This window comes from Maniola jurtina, chromosome 15 (assembly GCF_905333055.1).
Source record: "Maniola jurtina chromosome 15, ilManJurt1.1, whole genome shotgun sequence".
Classification (NCBI taxonomy): Eukaryota; Metazoa; Arthropoda; class Insecta; order Lepidoptera; family Nymphalidae; genus Maniola; species Maniola jurtina.
The window spans coordinates 4033430-4054432 of record NC_060043.1 but is presented as its reverse complement, the minus strand read 5'-3'; the positions used below and the strand labels follow the sequence as shown (position 1 = coordinate 4054432).

General features: G+C 36.3%; 1 protein-coding gene across 2 annotated transcripts in view; it reads right to left on the bottom strand.

The window, feature by feature from the left end:
• Positions 1-5401: 5401 nt before the first annotated feature.
• The window catches only part of LOC123872393, an 86017-nt gene continuing 70415 nt past the window's right edge, over positions 5402-21003 (bottom strand). For both annotated transcript variants that reach the window (XM_045916629.1, XM_045916630.1), the window contains exons 3-4: positions 7815-8033; positions 5402-7383 (exon numbers count right to left, since the gene is read on the bottom strand). In XM_045916629.1, coding sequence (XP_045772585.1) covers positions 6283-7383; positions 7815-8033 — 1320 coding nt within the window. In that variant the 3' untranslated portion in view covers positions 5402-6282. The remainder of the gene's footprint in view (positions 7384-7814; positions 8034-21003) is intronic.

Here is a 21003-nt window from a genome sequence, read left to right as displayed (position 1 = left end):
TCTCATAGATCTTATATTAAATTAACGCAGATACCATAAAACAACACCTCCATGACTAGAATAACAAGTTCATAATAAATATCCTCTTTAAAAACATTTGAGATAGAACAACGCCATTTAGGTATACTATATTATATATCTATATATTATATTATGTACATAACGGAATTCCACGACTTCGTCAGTTTTACTCATACCTACACATTTCTTTTACACTACAACAAGAACATACTTAAATATGAAAGGATAAAAGAGAAGCGCACTTTTCAGTGCGCTTCCTGAATATGAAAGTGCCGTCAGCAAAATGCTGACGTCATGATCATTTATTCAATCCGCCCGATGCGCCCGAATGTATCACATGTTTGAAATAAATGTTCCCAAAGAGGCACACCCAGAGTAACAGTGTGACTTGTTGGGAATTACAATGGATAAAAAAGTTGCAACTAGTTACAGTGTGACTCGATGGTGAAAAAAATTTCGGTGGATTCCCAACGAGTAACACTGTGGCACGATTGAGTGTGACTCGTTGGGAACCCATTTAAAAGCTGTTGTACGCCAGAGCAACACAATGCGCCATTGAAGCATGTGGTATGCGCCATAAGCCACTAAGAGCCTTAAAATGTAAGTAACAAAAATTGGCGCCAGCATGATTTTATTCTAAAACACAATTTTGTTTTTAAGTTAATAAGTTGTACACTTACACCAGGACCTTTAATTATAAATGTGAAAGTCTGTCTACTAGCTTTTCGCCATCCATTTGGCCGTTCTTACTTCCCGGGGACAGATATACCTAGGCTATTTTTTATCCTAGAAAACCAAAGAGTTCCCACTGGATTTAAAAAAAAAAAAAACAAAAATGCACACAGACGAGGTCGGGGATCGGGTTTCATTTCGTAAATTAATATTGTTCAAAATAAAGTTCAGCGCACAGAAATACCTGATTAACTTTATTTTAATGGATAGAGTTTTAATTCTACGCTCATAATACTTTATACATTTCTATCTTTGTTTTTATTTATTTACAAGGAAATGCTTTTAGCAGTGTTTATAATTTGTATGAAACTTTGCAACTTACGAATGCGAGACAGGTTTTGCGCACTACGGCTTTTAAGTCAGGAATTAACATTGAACTAAATTATGTATGTAGTTGGTACAAATGACTATTTCAAAACGAAATCATGTTCTATGAAGCTGCCAAAATTAAAATGAAACTAGACGCAAATGCAATGAAAAAGTGAAAATGCAGTACTTCACACTGAACGCGCGCGTACGCGTGTATGATTTGTCGCTAGAAACTGTCGCAGATCCACATGTATAAACACTTTTTATACATTAAATTAAATTAGTACTATAAAAAGGTTATTTCAAACAAAAATAGTGTTCTAATAATGCTGTCAACATTAGTATGAAACTGAACATCAAGTTGGAAACAAAAACGAGTTTGCAGCCTGTCAACATTTTGTTAGAAATGGCCTATGAAGTGTTTAGTTCTACATAGAGGTTGTTGCTTTTGGTTGGAATGGTAGCCTGCCGTTGGAAACTCTGTGATAGTCTTTCCTATGATGGTAAATTTAGAGCTTGAAATCTTAGAATTTTGGTGCAAATTCAACCCTAAAGATAAGCCAGATATCGATTTATCTCTCCATTATCTATGGCCTAAAATAATAAATTTAGTCAAATCATATTTATTTTGAAAGTTATGACCCTAGATACATCAAAATACGAATCGAATTCAAATGAGTGCACAAACGCCGTAAAGCACTGAAAATATCTCATTGCTAAAGATATCTAATTCCCTTTGAAATAAATTCCTCTGGCACATTCGTCAGTTGCAAATGAATAGCTCGTTCAAAACGGCTTCTTATGTTTTTACAACAATATTACATAATATTATAATGTACTAACATTTGTGTAAATAACTATAAATAAAAATAAACTTTTCTTTTCTTTGGTAAGTAGTTAATAAATACTGTATAGGTTTAAAATAATCTTTGTTACTTTACAAAATTATTCTTACTTACATAAAAATATTGTTACAATATATCTCACTATATATAAATGAAATACTCTGAAACAAACACTATGCGCGACTTGAGCGGTGAGCGATTTTACAGCATCACACAAAACGCGCGTGTATGCGTGTGCTGTTTACATTACAGCGTGGTAGATACCAACGCGAGCTTCGTAAAGTTCCCGCACTTCACACACACTTTCAGAAACCGCATTGGACTTGCTTTCGTCGCGCATTGTGTATGCTTCAAGCTTTAATTATTTAAGATGATCATAATAATTTATCTTTGATTTCTTCTGGAATGTCATAACGAAAATGCTTACTATAGTTATGCTTAAGCCACAGAAATCTATGTATCTGTTATTTTTGAGCCTAAGTTCTAGGTCCTACATTAATTTCGTTTTCGTGCCTATGTCGCTATGTTGGCTATTTACAAATCTTATGGCAGAATGACGCTAACCCGCTTTCAGATTCCTATGGAATTCACGCTTGACCAGAATATGATCAAGTATAAATAAATAAACGATGTCGAGTTTAGGAACGCTCGTCTTGGAACAAGTTCTATTCAGTTAAATCTAACTACAAAACAGGGGTTGGAAGGACTAATCATTCTGTAGGATTCAATGGATCCCATAACCCATACCGTGGATCTTTTTAAAATGTCATTGATTGATAGTACCTATAGATAGGTACTTTAATGCACCCACACATACAAAAAGAAAAGGAGATTTACAAAAATATAAAAACAATTAGTGTAGATTAGCGTGCAATGGTGCAAAGCGATCTTTCTGAGACAACTGGACCTTTAGTGAGAGGAGTCGTTGAAAAACCGAAAGGTGCGGTGAAACAATGTTAAATAATAAATACTAACTAGAACATGATGAAAAACATATTTTGTTTTCCAAACAGCTCAATCGGTAACATAGAACTGGTCTAAAATTAAGTTACCTATAACTTATAAGATTTAAACAGCTTGTAAAAAGGTAGATAATCACAAACACGTCATAAGAAATCACCTGTCCTAACTCTGATGTAGTTTTATGGTTTAGACTTTAGAGCAAGGATTTTAAGAATTAGCTTTTCAACCCATCCCCTTCCGATCCAGCAGGGCTATTCAGAACACTCGATTCGGTAAGTTATCGTACGATAAGATGTATTTTTCATACTCTATCATGTATTTTTAACCCCCGACCCAAAAAGAGGGGTGTTATAAGTTTGACATGTGTATCTGTGTATCTGTCTGTAGCATCGTAGCTCCTAAACTAATGAACCGATTTTAATTTAGTTTTTTTTTGTTTGAAAGGTGGCTCGATCGCGAGTGTTCTTAGTTATAATACAAGAAGATCGGTTTAGCCGTTTGAAAGTTATCAGCTCTTTTCTAGTTACTGTAACCTTAAATTTTTAATTTATACTTGTTTATATATCTTATCGTACGATAACTTACCGAATCGAGGGGTCTGAATCGCCCTGCAGAGCCTTGTATTTTTAACCCCCGACCCAAAAAGAGGGGTGTTATAAGTTTGACATGTGTATCTGTGTATCTGTCTGTAGCATCGTAGCTCCTAAACTAATGAACCGATTTTAATTTAGTTTTTTTTTGTTTGAAAGGTGGCTCGATCGCGAGTGTTCTTAGTTATAATACAAGAAGATCGGTTTAGCCGTTTGAAAGTTATCAGCTCTTTTCTAGTTACTGTAACCTTAAATTTTTAATTTATACTTGTTTATATATCTTATCGTACGATAACTTACCGAATCGAGGGGTCTGAATCGCCCTGCAGAGCCTTGTTTATCTGTTGTTTTGTTGGAACAATTACTGCCGATTAACGATAGTCGATTGGATAAATGCACGGTATTTACTTTATGCAGACAAGAAATTTGTGCATTCACTGCAATGCTCTAATTGTTGTTGATACACATTACACAGTAAACTCTTCCAATTCAATTTTATTCCAGTACTATGTTAACAGTGTATAGTTACAAAGCTTTTAATAAACATAGTTAGTACGAAAAAACAGTGAAAAGTTTTTTTGTTTGAAATTTCCCGTATTTCTCGTGTGTGGCCACACACGAAATATCCACAAAATCTATACCAATATTGTAACATAATATACTCTGAGATTGTAACAGACTGTCCGTCTGTCTAGTTTTTGCGGTCAATTTTGACGAAATTACTAGGTATTAGGTTAGTTCCCATGGGATTTTCAAAAACTCTAAATTCATGTTTATAATGTCGCAAGCATCACCTTTTTTGTCTAGTTAGTATTGCGACACATAGGTACAGATAGATATAGAATACTTTTTATCCCGTAAAATCGACCTATCCCGGCGATTTTTAGAATAGAATAGAATAGAATAGAATAGAATAGATTTTTATTCAAATAAACTTTTACAAGTGCTTTTGAATCGTCAAATAATTTACCACTGGTTCGGAATGCCGTTCCTACCGAGAAGAACCAGCAAGAAACTCGGCGGTTGCTCTTTTCAATTGTGCAATTTACAATAATATTCTATACTATACAAGCAATTGCAGACCCGCGCATTGCTGGAGCGAGTCAAATCCATGCTTTTTTATCATTTACATAATCTTCGATTGTGTAATATGCTTTTGCCAGGAGCATACTTTTAATGGATTTTTTAAACTTTGGTAAAGGCAAGTCTAATATTGACTGTGGAATTTTATTATAAAATATTACACTCATTCCCACAAACGATTTTCCCACTTTCCTGAGGCGGAGCGTAGGATATGCGAGCCTATTACGGTTTCTAGTTTGCCGGTCGTGGAAATCACCGATTTTTTTGTAACTATGAATGTTTTGTCGTACAAAAATTATATTAGCGTAAATATATTGAGAAGCTACTGTAAGAATACCTATTTCCTTAAATTTCTCTCGTAGGGAATCGCGCGGTTTTAAATTATAAATTGCGCGTATTGCCCTTTTTTGTAAAACGAAAATTTTTCCAATATCTGCCGCTTTACCCCATAGCAAGATTCCGTAAGACATAATACTGTGAAAATAGGCAAAATATACAATTTTTGCAGTTTCCACGTCAGTTATCTGTCGAATCTTTCTAACAGCGTAAGCAGCAGAGCTGAGTTTGCCAGCAAGTGTTGATATATGGGCGTTCCATTGAAGCTTTGCATCTAAAGTTATCCCCAGGAACACGGTGGTCTCCTCTACTTTCAACATATCATTATTTATCATTAATTTTATGTTATTTGTCGTCTTGGTATTGGGCAGTGCGAATTCGACACACTTGGTTTTCTTTGCATTTAAAAGCAAATTGTTAACAGTAAACCAGTGAGTGACCTGCGATATGGCTCTATTTACATCGTCATAATTATTCTCAATATATTTTAAAATAAATTCGTCCTATTAAATAAATCACTATTTCGTCGTACTACCTACCTATCCGTTTTATATTACACATAAGAACAAAATATGATTACTTGCATTCAGGGTACTTCATTATATGCACCACACTATAGGTATAGAATCCATGAGTTGGACGGCGGCAATAATTAAAAGCGTTGCATATTTTAATAATTTACCTAACAGAGAATTATATTATTATAATAGACTTATCGCAGTCGACTAGATCAGTGCAAATCTCATACTACCTAACATTTACCTATTTATATAACTGCCGTCCTATGTTTAATAAGCCGTTAACTACAAAAAAATAATTTAAGAGTTATCGTCAAAAAATATCGTAATTTAGATAAACAGCTGATGCTTCTGAAAAAGTTTGCTACGTAGGACCACACTAAAAACTAACAAAAACCCTCCTGTATAGCATGCTTTTTTAGGAACGTTAGTTATTGAAAATTCCCACGTTTTTTGGCGATAACTCAAAAACTATTTTAGATATTGGACGGCAGATAAGCTTCTGTTACAACAATTTTTATAGACATCTCAAGTTACAAGTAAATAAATAACAAAAAAATATATCCAACAATCTTAAATTTGTCTATAAACCTATGGAATTATACAGAAAGATTATAAGAAATACGCACTAAAGTAATACTTTGGTATTGTAAAGCTAACGATATGGAGAACCCTGTCGGAAATCGTTATGTCTACGATAGAGTTGTAAATAGATATAGGAAACAACATTTGGTCACAGTTTTGGTCGGGAAGGTCGAGTATCGATAGAAAGCTTTTACAAAACAATAAAACGGCAACACTCGACTGAACCGCGCGCACAGTTATTGTCTTTCACACATTAAAACATAGCAAGATCATATTAGATACATATAAAAATGACCCGTTTTATAAAATCTCTTGCTTGACTGGAGAGCGTTGAGGCCAAGAGAGAAGAAGTTGTTCGTCAGCACTGATATCCATAGATATGTGCTCGGATAGCGCGGGGGAACAGGACATCGTTCCTAGAAGAGCTCCACTCGATCTAGAATGCTGTCTACAGAGTGGACGTCGAGATGGAGACTCGCATTCATCTGACATTGCTCTTGTAACTGTAATACGTGGGGACTGACGACGTCTGCGTTCCCTCGTAACACCTTCTTCTAGCCCAAGAGCGCGACCGAGAACGACGTGCGGTGGCGCTCTTATTAAAGGGATCGCAGATTGTCTAGCTTTAGGCGCTTCGATTTCCAGAGGTTCTTGCAACATATTGCACGATGCCGCACGCTGTGCTGGTCGTTCAGATCCACGACAACCCATCGCTGCAGCGTCAGATAACCGGCGCGTCGTCGGTGGCCTTATGCAGCCCGATCCAGCTGATAGAGATGGTCTTCTTGAACCGCAAGCGCTCGGTGTCCGTGCTTGAATCTCTTGCGTCACTTCGCTCTTCGTCATTCGTTTCCGTCGATAGTTACGTAAGGAATCTCTTAGTGCTCTACTTCGAACTCCGTAGAGAATACCGTTGACAGGTGGAGCTGCTGCTAGGAGAGCGGCAGATAAAGCGGCGATGGGTTGTGGAGGTACCGCAATAGCAGGCCATATTAACACGCAATAATAAGGAAAGTATAATATCGCTAAAGTTCCTAGGGGTTGTAGTATAGCTGACAAGGCTCTTCGCCTAGGTGGTGGTGGAGTGGAAAATGGGTTACGTTGATGAGTGACAGTAACTTGTGCTGACAGTGTTACTTCGTATATCGCAGCTGCTATTCTGTGCCGGTGGTAGCGGGCTATACGGAGGATTTTTAAGCTGCAGAGAAGGACTAATACTGTGGGCACTAGAAGAGTTAATAGTGCATAGACGAGACAGAATCCCAAAGCGGTAGGCCCAGCGCCGCAATCAGGTGCGCAACCTCCAAGACCGATGCTGTAGATTAGTGGGGGTTGGGCGGCTGCTAAGGGGGCTAGGAGAGCTCCAAGCGCTACCCAGCCACAGCCACAGCAGATTAACACCTGAAAGTAGAAACCATTTCTTAAATGATCAGTGACAATTACGAGTATTATGTAAAGTAGATAATTCTAATTTATGTCATATACATAACAATCAATGTCGCTTTGTATGGTTCAGTAGTAAAACAAGGAAACCTTATGGTTTCGTCCAGACAGCCTGTATGTCTGTCTGTATCAGAGTATTTTAAAAAGAAAATATATTTTTTTCAGGATACGTCCTGCAAATGATACTTTGTTACAGTTTTAAAATCGTTATGAGGTTTCTTAGACAGTTTTTAGAAAATTCTACAGTTTAAGAAATAATGACTACCAAAACTAGCGTGGCTACGGAATCATGCCTTATGCGTGTCCTGACTTCTGACTTTGACCAGTTTTTGAAAACTCATTCACACTTCTAACATTTGGTTCGGGCAAATAAAATAAAAATTAGGTACCTTTTTGGCCGAGACAATAGCTGCGTAGTGCAAGGGTGCGGCAATGGCGGCCGCGCGGTCAGCGTGCAGGCCGCACACAGTCCATAGCTGCAAAGGGTGCAGCGCGTGCAGCAACGCGCCGCACACGCAAGTTCCGCCGCCCGCACACAAAGCAGCACCGCTGGCCAGTGCACCCACTGCTCCGAGGTGTACTAGAAGTACTGATGACGCTGATGCAGGCTGTGGACAAGAATTACTATTATTAGACCATTTTAATGAAGAATTAATGATCTCCTAACCCAATTTCAGCCACAGCTGCGAATGTCAAAGGTGACAGCAGTAGACATTACAAGTGTGTGCACAAATAGGTTCATTCTCATGTTGAGATCCATAGAGCGCACTTTGACTTTGCTCAGACTTAAGGCACTGTTAAAATGAGACAGCGTTATACCGCTGGCATAAACTTGTCTCGTTCTAATTGAAACTTAAGTCTAAGCAAAGTCAAAGTGTTCTCTATAAATTTCAACCTCATATTCCGATGGGATGGCGATCCAACACAACCGGAGATTGATGCAGACAAAGCTTTAGGTACATGATCTCCGAAGCATTTTCAGGTTACGTAACCAAAACTAGCGTAGTATAGTCATTAGTAATTTATAAGTCTATGAGTATAGCTGAATAATATACGTTCAGACTATCAATTATGTTATGCTGATCGATTAATTTATCAAAACTGTCAGTGCCTTTTAGGCTAGGTAGGTATTTACAGTATGGATTCCAAAGACAAGTTATACGCTTAGATAGACGGGAATAAACTTCGAAAGCAAAAAAATTGGTGGACCTGTTTTCCAAATTCGGTCAAGTCTCTACGGCTGCTTTTCATTACAGGGTCGTCCTACGCGCGCAGTGAACTAACCAACTATTCGAATGCTCAAATTCTGCCCAAATGAATGTTAGATTGAATTAAGGCCCACATACACAGTCAATATCAAGGAATACCTATACTACTCTCTAACGAGAGGTCAAGACTCGAGAACCGTTTAACCGACTAAGTTAGATTCATGGATTAAGCAAGTGATAATTTCTTAGTTGTACTATGTAACTAGTACTTACAATTTCTTTGGTAGAATTTTGTAATGTTGCCACTTTTTGGCTAGAGACTTGCAGTTACGAATAATTATATAACTCAAAATTTAATAAAACCCCCGGCACAAAAACCTCTACAAGAAAACTAGAAAAGAGCTGATAACTTTCAAACGGCTGAACCGATTTTCTTCGATTATAGCTAAGAACACTCTCGACCAAACCACCTTTCAAACAAAAAAAAAACTAAATTAAAATCGGTTCATTCGTTTAGGAGCTACGATGCCACAGACAGATACACAGATACACAGATACACACATCAAACTTATGACACCCTCTTTTGTCGGGGGTTAAAAATTGGCAGCATTAAAAAAATAACTAAAGCAGTTTAAAAAAGTGTTCTTATGCAAGTGGGCCTAAGTGGAATAAGTAGGTATTTAACATGAATCGCCTCTACTGCAACCGACAACATGACAAAAAAGAAGATTCTTAATTCTATAAGAGTTAATCAATAGTGTTAATTAAAAAATAGTGTATGTGTGTGTGTGTGTGTGTGTGTGTGTGTGTTTCGTTTACTAAAAGGCAACTTTTTACCCCGGAAAATCAAAAAGTTCCCGCGGGACTAAAAAACCTATACTCACGCGAACAAAGTCGCGGATATCATCTAGTACTAAAATAAAAATAAAAAGTTACATAAACATTTCGTAAGAGTACTTACATTGAACCAAAACGAAATCCTTGAGGTGTATTTGATAGCATTTTCTGGCATTTTCCTCGACATAATTGTTCTCCGTGAAAAGTTAAATAAGCGCAATTACCTACCCATTTGTGATCAACTTTTCTGTGACGGGCTTCGGCCTTTTTCTTACCCAAAAATAAATTAACTTGTAAGTTTTTCAGCAACGAAGTTTCGCTTATGAAAATTTCTTATTTCTTACAATATATAAGTGTAATTCGGTTTCTTTTGTTGATCATGATTTATCTAGTTAGAATAATTATCTGTTTTGAATGACTTTTATGATTAAAGAATAAAAATAATAAACAAATGAATTATTTAAAACAGCTTGTGTAAGTGTAGTAAACCATTTGTTTTTCGGATAAAAATTATTTTAGATGATAATAATGTGGCCCTATATAATTCGCCTGCGAAAGTTTTAGTAAAATCCCGTCTAAATCAAAGTTAGCTCAACAAACAGACTGTCAAAAATTTGTCATATAGGTGTATGAGTTTCATAAAGATATATTATAGTACAATAGGTCAATGATGAGTTTTAATAACATCTTACGAAAGGTTTCACCCACAGAGACATGTTTCATCGCAAAATTAATTGATTGGCTTTCTATATTTTGTAAAAAAAATAGTAATAGGCACCTACCAAAGTTTCAAGCCTCAAGAATTTCATAGCCCTTGTGAATAGATCAATACTAATAAATAAAATTGGAGTGTCTGTCTGTAATTTCGAAATAACTACCGCATATTAAGGTCATATGGTTATTTGAACGATACTATAACTGAATCACACGTTTTTAAATTTTTTGTCTGTCTGTCTGTCTGTCTGTTTGAAAAGGCTAATCTTCGGAACGGCTGAACGGATTTTGACGGGGTTTTCACAGACAAGTAGAGGATTGACCAGGGAGTAACATAGGCTATTTTTTTAACCGACTTTCAAAAAGAGAGTTGTGTTTTTCTGCCTATGTACACCGAAATCTCCGAGATTTCTGAACCGATTTGCGTCATTCCTTTTTTTAATCGATAGAGGAACTTGGCGACATTATTTCGACGGGCTATTAAGGATAGGCTACTTTTGTCCTGGGAAATCAAGTTCCCACGGGATTTTCAGAAACCTAAATCCACGCGGGCGAAGCTGCGGGCATCAGCTAGTACACAATATACGAGTATACTTAATCCTTAATTTGTTATTATACAGGTACATAACCAGTTTCCAGCGCAATATTTCCCTGACTACAGGCATACCTACTCGTAAATGAAAATTGCTTCGCACAACGATTATTATGGTAATTTCGTGAATACTCATCGGTAACGAATATTTGTGTGTCCAAATTTCGTTGGCAAGCACACATTGCTAGTAAAACTACCTACTCGTTATGCCTATTAATGACTCATTACTGGTCAAAGTGCTCCTTTCTCATTACCTAAACTCTCTCATTAGCTCCAGCGTTTAAGCCAGAGGCTACAAAAGTAGACATTATCATTTTCCTGCTTTATTTGCGTGGCTTTAGGTTGGAATTTCTTGAAATCCTTTCTTTAATAGGGCTTTTTACCCGACTACGGCAAAGCCGAAAGGAAGGGTTATGATTTTATGTTATAGAAAGAACCTACATGCAAAATCACAAGCTTCTAGCTACACTCAAAGGTTAGGACACAAAGGTAGATTGCTTCAAAGAATTAAGGACACAAAGTTAGATTGGTTCAACGACCAAGAAGAGAAGTACCAACTTCATCATCATCAACCTATTACCAGCGCCATACTGAGCACAGCTAGTTGATTCGTCGACACTGAGGTTGTTGGTTCTACATTGCTGCTCCACTGGATGATACTAAAATATTTCTTCGTAGAAAACCTTCAATGGATTAAAAAATAAGTTCGGTGGCTATCATTCAGTGTTAGACACTGAGTAAGTGAATCACCCCGCTATTCTCCTCTCAGAATGAGTAGGATTTATACCACCACGCTCTGGCCAAGTGCGGATTGGCAGACTTCACGCATATTTGAGAATATTTTAGAGTAGGTAGGTACATGCGGTTTCAGTATGATGTTTTCTTTATCCATTAAAGCAAGTGCTATATTTTATCTCCCTACGGTAATCGAACTCTGGATCTTTCACTTACGTTGAAACAATAATTTTGTTATCTTTAAATTGTCCTTCAACACAAGCTATTAAATATGCATACCTTAAAGGTACACACTCGCTACTCTATCCCACACGTTTTGTTTTTCTCAGATAAAACTAAACAGCACCAAAACCCGCGAACTGCCGATAGATTTCGGTATAGGTTTTATTTATATTTATGAACTCGATAAAATAGCAAAAATAATTTTTTGGAGACCCTCACTTTTTGGACGTAAAATCCGTCAGGTCGTTTTTTTCCATATTATAAAATGTAGCCTATGTCACCCGGACCACAATAACGATTTGATTGACACCACATTCATCAAAATCGGCTCAGTAGTTTAGGCGCTACGTTGGAACACACATAAATACAAACCTACATACATAATTACATAAATAGACTGCTAAATCATAAATCGTTGCCGTAGTCGGGTAAAAATAAGTAGTGACACTGGGATCTTGGGCCATATAGGTTCTATGTGGGGTAAAGTGTGCAGTGTTAATAAGAAACGAAAAAGAAATGTCAGTAAACAGATCGTTAACAGCCACTAGTTGCTACGCTCAGCGCTGGCGGAAGTGTGTGGGGAAGTATACAGCCACTTACGGAAACTACGACCGGCTATTATATCCGGTGGAATGGTACCTTTTATACTATTTTTTCATTTATTGAAGACGTGGATGTTTCTTTACGTACTCGTAAATATCAATCTTGTGGTAAGATGTTGAGGTTTTTTTAGATTTTTAGCGTTCAGTGCAAGCTACAGAATCCTTACTAATATTAATGCGAAAGTTTGTCTGTCTGTTTAACCATTAACCGTTTAGCCGATTTTAATGAAAGGTACAAAGTTAGCTTACCTACATCCCGATGACATATAGTTATAGGCATGTTAAAGGCTACTTTTTAACCCCCGACCGAAAAAGAGGGGTGTTATAAGTTTGACGTGTGTATCTGTGTATCTGAGTTTCTGTGTATCTGTGTATCTGTCTGTGGCACCGTAGCTCCTAAACTAATGAACCAATTTTAATTTATTTTTTTTTGTTTGAAAGGTGGCTTGATCGAGAGTGTTCTTAGCTATAATCCAAGAAAATCGGTTCAGCCGTTTGAAAGTTATTAGCTTTTTTCTAGTTACTGTAACCTTCACTTGTCGGGGGTGTTATAAATTTTTAATTTACACTTGTTGTTCCAGAAAAGCAAAAAAATCGTCAAGTTTAAGCGTCCGCGCCGTCGCGTCGGTCTCCTATTCGGGGTCCAGTCTTTTTTAACCGAATTCAAAGAAAAGGATGTTATGTTTACCTCATCTATAATAATTCCCTTGTCTACCCCTCATCTATATTAATTCACCTATTTGACTTTCAAAAAGTGTATATTGCATTGTTACCACATAATATTATGTACTTTGAAAAATAAAATATGATTTTATTTGATTCGATATTGTTATAGAATTCTGGCTAGAATAATATAAGTTATATTATATTAAACTCGAGTTAGCATTTCTATGAACGTGGAAGTTAGAAGTTCATTTTGTTTCGTAAGTAGGACGCCGAGTATATTTCCCAGAATACCTGCGGTGATAAAGAGGCTATATATGGCGGATCAATAAAATGCATCAGTATTCCTATGTCTGAGGTAACATCGGGAAGCCACTCGGAGTATGTCTTTTATGCGTCTTTTATTCCTCCAAGAGAAGCCGAGAGGAACTATATAGGAACTTATCTGTATTGAATCTGTGTATAGACTGCATAGAGTGATAGAATGGCTCTAAGAAATAGACAGAATACGAGTAGGTATGCTGCAAAAGGTGTGCCAATTGCCATACAAAAAGAGAGACAGGCATAAGACTTTGTCAACATACGAGTAGTATCAACATGAAGACGATTTCACGATTTCAAACAAAGTCTTGACGGTCTTTGTATTCGTAAACGCAATGTAAATTAACTTTTCCCAAAGACATGGATTTTATTAACCCCCGACCCAAAAAGAGGGGAGTTATAAGTTTGACGTGTGTATCTGTGTATCTGTCTGTGCATCGTAGCTCCTAAACTAATGAACCGATTTAAATTTAGTTTTTTTTTTTGTTTGAAAGGGGGCTTAATCGAGAGAGTTCTTAGCTATAATCAAAGAAAATCGGTTCAGCCGTTTGAAAGTTATCAGTTCTTTTCTAGTTACTGTAACCTTCACTTGTCGGGGGTGTTATAAATTTTTTATTTACACTTGTATGGCTAACATTTCCATTTTCAGCTATTATTTTGCAATTTTCAGTGCAAAGTGCTGGCAAATTGCAATAAATCTGCCAACACATATAAAATTAACGCAGGTGGTAGAGTCAAGATAGCTATTTGACAAATGCATGAAATTATAAGTAAATTATGTAATTTAATTACGAGATTTGAAAAGATACTGCGTATTTTATATAAAAATAATTGAAAACCTATAGATGATACGAACGAATGAATTAATGATATTATGCAATCGCAAAATTATTATATCAATAGTTTATAGTTGACCGTTAAATTCTATACAGGCAGATAAACTACATAACTAGAAATAATTTAATTAATCATTAAATATTCACCAAGTCATCAACCTAACAACACAGGTACTGGAATGTGTAGATATATTGTACTTGTATCAAATATGTCATTAATAAGCCTTTGTATAATTTTAGTTCGATGATGATTGATGAAATCGGGAAGTGAATCGTCATGTGTTGCATATTCACGTGTTGTGGATGGGTGATCGATCTCGTTCAGAGTTAAGCGGCTTTTTATTAATTATAGTTAAGCCCTCTTTCGCGCTACTGTGCTAATCCGTAGCTTAAAACATTAGCCGTAAATTTCCGTTAATAACTAGTGGAGTGTTTCATCCCACGCTAAATAAATACTCTTTTATTTTCCGGGACAAAAATGGCCTATGTCCTTTCCCGGGCTGCAAGTTTTTTAACGGACATAACTCTGAAAAATTTGAGATGCGTTCCCGGGATCGAACCTCCAACTTAACCCCTAGCTATCACACACTTTTGCATATTTTATAATATTAGCAATATTAGATATGGATTATTTCCTGGACGCATACACAGAATATTTATTTCTCAGTCTTCAGAATACCTATGCAAAGCGAGAGCGCGAGTGGAAAACCAATACCTTTGAGAGATCTTTATAAAAATACTTTTGAACTATAAGAAGCTTTTAACTTTACGTTGTTTAAAATTTATGAACAGATCTGAATTCTTCCATTTTGTGCAGAGCGTATACAATAGCACAATCTTTGTTGGATATCTGTAAAGAAATTCACTGTAGCATAAAGGTTTTTAAATTATTGGATTTGTTCGCTTGACTTGATCTGACGTAACGATAAGTGATGGCGATGCTGTATTCTGTAGACGCTAGATTTACGTCAATGGACAAGCCATGTTAATTTACTGGAAAAGTTACACAAGGGATAAGAATTGTAATAGGTACAAGGGGCGGATTAATAAAGTCCTGAAAAGCTGTCAACGCATTGGCGGTTCCTCTAGTGCTGGAAATGTTCATGGGCGTTAGTTAACTTCAGGTGGCTCTCCTGCTCGTTATTTATCACGCGAAAGTTTATGTGTATGTATGTGTGTGCGTATGTTTGTTACTCTTTCACGCAAAAACTAATGAACGGATTTGGCTGAAATTTGGAATGGAGATAGATTATACCCTGGATTGACACAGGCTACTTTTTACCCCGGAAAATCTATGATTTCCCACGGGCTTTTCTAAAACCTATAACCACGCAAACTAAGTCGCGGGCATCAGCTAGTATATTTATAAATTAAAGCTCTTCATACGATTTTCATTCATATTTATGGATTTTCATACGATTTTCGCTAATACAAAAAAGGATTATTCATGAAGGTATGCTATAATTTTTGCGAAAGTAAGCTACCGGTTATGATAATGGTGAATTAAGTCGGAACAAATCGTCTTATCTAAGAGCTTCCGTGGCGTGCGCTGCGTAAGCAGTTAACAGGGCTCTCTCCGTCATTTACTCCATACAATCGCAGTTTCCATTTCATTTGAATATTACGCAACCAAAGTCCATGAAATTTTGCAGTCATATTCTAGAAACTAATATCTATGCCTGTGGTTTTCCAGATTTCTGTTAAAATATTTGGTTTCAAAGTTACGCGATCTTAAAAATTCACATACAAATTTTGAGCCCCTGTAATTTTAAAACTACATATTTTTAGAAAAATCTAAAACATCACAGGCACAGATATTAGTTTCTAGAATATTTCTGCAAAATTTCTTGGACTTTGGTTGCTTAATATTCAAATGAAATTGGAACTACGTTTGCATGGAGCGAGTGACGGAGAGACCCCTCTTAAAGTTACACGAAAATAATGTATAATTTACAAACTAGAATAATTGTCAGTAAGCACTAATGTTTCCTGTGTATTTACCCAAACAGATATAATATTTTATGGAATACTTATTTTCCTTATTTTAATTATACCCTTTTTAACTTTGGTATTCGTACAGAATTGCATGCAATGTTTACTTTTAAATGATTTAACATAGTTGTGCATGATAGAAAATTCTATGTAGGTACAGTACAACCAAATTAATAATGCGCATAGAAATCTTCGTCACTGTTCGGTATTTGTATATACCTATTATTATATAGTAATAAACCTATAATAAAATTGCTAGTACAGTAGTTATGGACATTCATAATGTCGTGCTGCATTAGTTCAATAGTCTGTTGTTCCTTGCTCGCTGCCTCCATGTCCGGTGTTGCCCTCGGCTTACAACTAGGTACTCGTTAGCCGAGTACATCGACTTGAAAGGTTTGGGTCACATCTCTTCTGCCCTTGTGCATTTTGTATTTTCTGTCTTACTCCTCACCAAGCATTTACTGTTCATTATTGTCACTGTATTTTTAGAGTTCCACAGTAATATAAGGACTGTTTCGTCCAGTCTGTAAGTCGACCTGACCGTCTGTCTGTAATCACATCACAGCTTGTTGGATATAGTACTAGCCGATGCCCGCGACTTCGCCCGCGTGGATTTAGGTTTTTCGAAATCCCGTGGGAACTCTTTGATTTTCCGGGATAAAAAGTAGCCTATGTGCTAATCCAGGATATTATCTATCTTCATTCCAAATTTCAGCCAAATCCGTCCCGTAGTTTTTGCGTGAAGGAGTAACAAACATACACACACACACATACACATACAAACTTTCGCCTTTATAATATTAGTGTGATTCTCTTGTTGGATATTCTCGGCGTGAGTCCAGTTCTTGAAAGTTATTCTAGATCGTTGATGAAAGAATGGAATTAATGTCACTCTACATTCATGAATTCGATTGAAACTGCGTGCAAGCCATGTTTACAACCATAAAATAACACACAATGCAATTGCGGCCTTTGATATTTAGTACGTTTTGTTTGTTAGTTCCAGCGCTCTGCGTCGGATGCATCGGTTAACGCAAACAACAAATAAAATAGTTAAATAAGTAGTTTATTCGGAACAATGGAATCAATTTGGTTCTATGTATTTGTTTAGACAGAATCATAACATTCTCATTTTAAACTAGTTGAACCCCTCCGGCTTCGCTCGAGTAGAATTTTTGAAAATCCGAAACGAGTTGGTACCTACAATTTTTTTCGTTTATGATCGAAACCCCAGTTTTCATTGATATAATTTGGATAATAATGGACTTTCATACAAACTTTCATCCTCTATTTAACCTCCTATTGGGATAGAGTTTTCAAAAATCGTAAAAGAATTCGGTATAGTATTTTTTAACTTTTTAAACCGAAAGTGTAAATACAAACCTTATAAAAGGTATCTACCACTTACTTAATTCTCTTAACTAATCCCATAGGTAGTTAAGTTTAGAGATTGTGACTCTTCAGCTAGGACCACGGAATATACCTACCTTGGTTCTAAGGTTCTGAGTGTACAGAATTAGCCATAATATGCAAACATTATTCGCATTAGTAGGTACGTACTTACCTAAGTACCGTAAATCCTAATCCTAACAAAAAACATAAAAAACTTCTAAACTAAAATGAACAAAGCTATATTTGCGATACTTAACTTACAATTTGTACAACTTGGAACAGCTGTGGAGAGTCTGGCCGTAAAATACAAAGTTAAATTTAATTATACCATTAAGTACTTGTGAATAAAGGTAACTGCACTTTAGCGCATTCTGAGTTTCACCATAATGGACGATATTTTTTATTAAGTATTCTTTGAAGTCGTCAGATTTCGTCACACCTTACTATTCCTAATGCATCTATAGCACGCGACAGGTCGAGATGGCAATCGGGGTATGAGGCGGAGGAAGCCCCCCACACACTCGCACGTCATCCGCGTTATCTATAGAATATAAGTACACCTATATTCTATAAACCTATCGCAACTAAAGCCGTCATAATTATAGAGAAGTGCACTTGTGGCATAAAAAGCTTCAACAGCGCCCTCACTCAAGTGCCAAAAAAAGCATTGTCGGACTGTATATCTGTATAGTTTCGGATTGAGTATGCTGCGTAGTGCGTTGGCCTTTACTGGGCGCTACAGCACCACCATGTGGGGTGGCAAATTCAAATTCAAAATATTTTTATTCAATTAGACTTCAGGCAAGCGCAGAGCTTTTCCTGGGGGTGAGCCCTAGAGCTCGAAGAAATAATTGGAGAGGTCGGGGGGCAACGTCTTCCTAAGGGCGCCTCCTGTGAAATTCGGATGTATGCGACCAACATCTGTCAGTGTAAGAATAATTGAAGTCTCAGCGCTTGACTTCGATGACACGTGAACACAGCGCAACGATCACAATCTTTATACAATAATAATAATAAAACTTTATTACTGCTTATAATAAAACTTTAACTATAATACATCGATGCTATAATATAATAACGATTTTTAAACAAAAATTTTAATCAGATAACATTTTTATCGTCATGGAACTTAAAACAGATTGTTTCCTACATACATATTTTTTTGTCTCTCTTTCTGCTAAAACTATACATAGGTACTAAATGGATTTGATCGCAACTTGGCAAAGGTAATAAATACTACGAGTCAACATATTATAGAGTATTTTTATCCTGAAAAACAATATGGATCGTTCGGGATTGGGATGCATCCCAGGGAAGGAAATAGACTAATGTTTGTTCCGGAAAATAAAGAGTTTAAAAAAAAATCTATGTGGATGAAGTCGCAGGCAACTTTAATTTTATTATTTGGTACAGAGGCAGCTAACATCCTTGAAACGGGCATAGGCAAATTTTTTGCCAAGAAAATCAAAGAGAGCCCACGGGAATAAAAAATCTAAACCCACACGGACGAAGGCGTGGGCCTTATCCAGTAAATAAGCTAAATTAATAGTACAAGTAAGTAATATTTACTACATTATTTCAACTGGGAATAGAACTCCCAACCTTATAATAAGGTTACAGCATACATATTATTTGAACTTAAAGGTCAGAATTCTTGCTCTGACTGTTTACATTTAGGGACTGAGGTGCCCCTAAGCGCTATCGAGAGCTACGGATCGCAGCTTAACACCGTCTAAGCTCCGACGAAAAGAATTTGTATTTCAGCTCAAATGATATCTACTTTAGAAAATATTCTAGATGAAATCTTTATATTACTCTCAGAGTCTGGAGAGTAATTTGGAGCAAGATCCCACTGCCGCCAGACCTTCCTTATTTTCTGAGAAACAAAATGTGTGGGATAGAGTAGTGCTAGTATATGTACTTGTAATGTACGCTAGCTAGCTATATTATTGCTAGCTTGAGCTTCGGGCCAATTTAAAGATATCAATCGCTAAAGACACGTAAAAAACATTATTTCACTTTGTGTGCTGATTTTTATGTATATTTTCTGAGTATCATAATATAAAATTTACGAGTCAGTTTTATTTCTTCTCTAGTTAGGCCGGTATTTTTCTCTGGAGATACGGAAGCCTAAAAGTGTACTAGATAGCAAAGGTTACGGTAATCGTCCGATGTTAGAACAGGTAAACAATCAAATATGTATGAGAATACATAAGCAATGTATATTTAGCTACTGTACCTATACCTATCTACCGGGGGCATGTTAACTCGATATTACAACTACTTGGTTGACCTGTGACCACATACAGAACTTGTACATGTCTACGTCATTAATAATTCCATTAGATTAGTATTGTTGTTCAGCATTGGAACAGAATGGTTGGTGTATATTGGACTTATGTCACGTACGACTCATTGTTTATTCAAGAAGTTTAAATTGTTTTTCAGTTCTTTAGTACTTATTTTCGATTTTGTAGTAACACGCATTGAACATTTTAGACACAAAAAGAAATTATGGGGAAGTTGCAAAAGGAAATTATGGGGAGGTCCTTGATAAAATCTGAGAGTTTTTGTGCGTATCTAATAGGTAAAGTAATATTTATATGTATGTACTTACTTACACATTTTCATTAGTGCTACCTTCTATCTTTAATGTACCTATTCTTCTTCCTTTACCACTCATATTGCCAAAAGTCCACCCTCTCAATCAAGGGAAGAGTTCTTATAAAGAGAAAGAGCTCTTCTGTTCATTTTTTTATGTTTTTTACAATTTTTTGGTACAGAGGAAACTCACCTGACGGTGAGTTTCTGGATATGGAAAGCGATGCAATTGGATTTTTCAAATTGTAAAGTTTTTTGTAATACCTATGTCGACCTAATGTAATATAAGTAGGTATTTAGAAAATGTTTAGTCGCCTGAATGCTTCTAAATGCTGAAAGTGATAATTATTAAAACAAGTAGGTAAAAGAGTGTTTAATAGGAGTATCTGGGGTTTCTAAAATTTCTTTCTCATATTTTCCACGAGCAAAAAGTCACTTTGTTAGCCTAAATACATGTCTAAAGATCTTGAGCGAGGATTCTATTGTAAAATGAAAGTGGTTATGAAACGTCGAACAGTTAAGTGGCTAAAGATTGCAGGTGGAGATGGCAGGCTTAGATGGCCGAGATACAACAGAAAGTTTTTTTCACTTTCAATTTTTCCCGAAAATACACCAATATTTTTGTGAAAAAGTGAAAGTGAGAGAAGTGGGCTAAAATGTATGAAGAGGGTATCATGTATCTATATTTTTTTAAGCTGAAATTATTAGTCAACGGTCATACCACCACACACGGACACACACAAACGCGCCAACACATACACAGTACACACACACGCACTCATACACACACATACACACAAACACACACTCACATACACACACACACACTAGATAAGATAGTATGTATTGCTATGGAAGA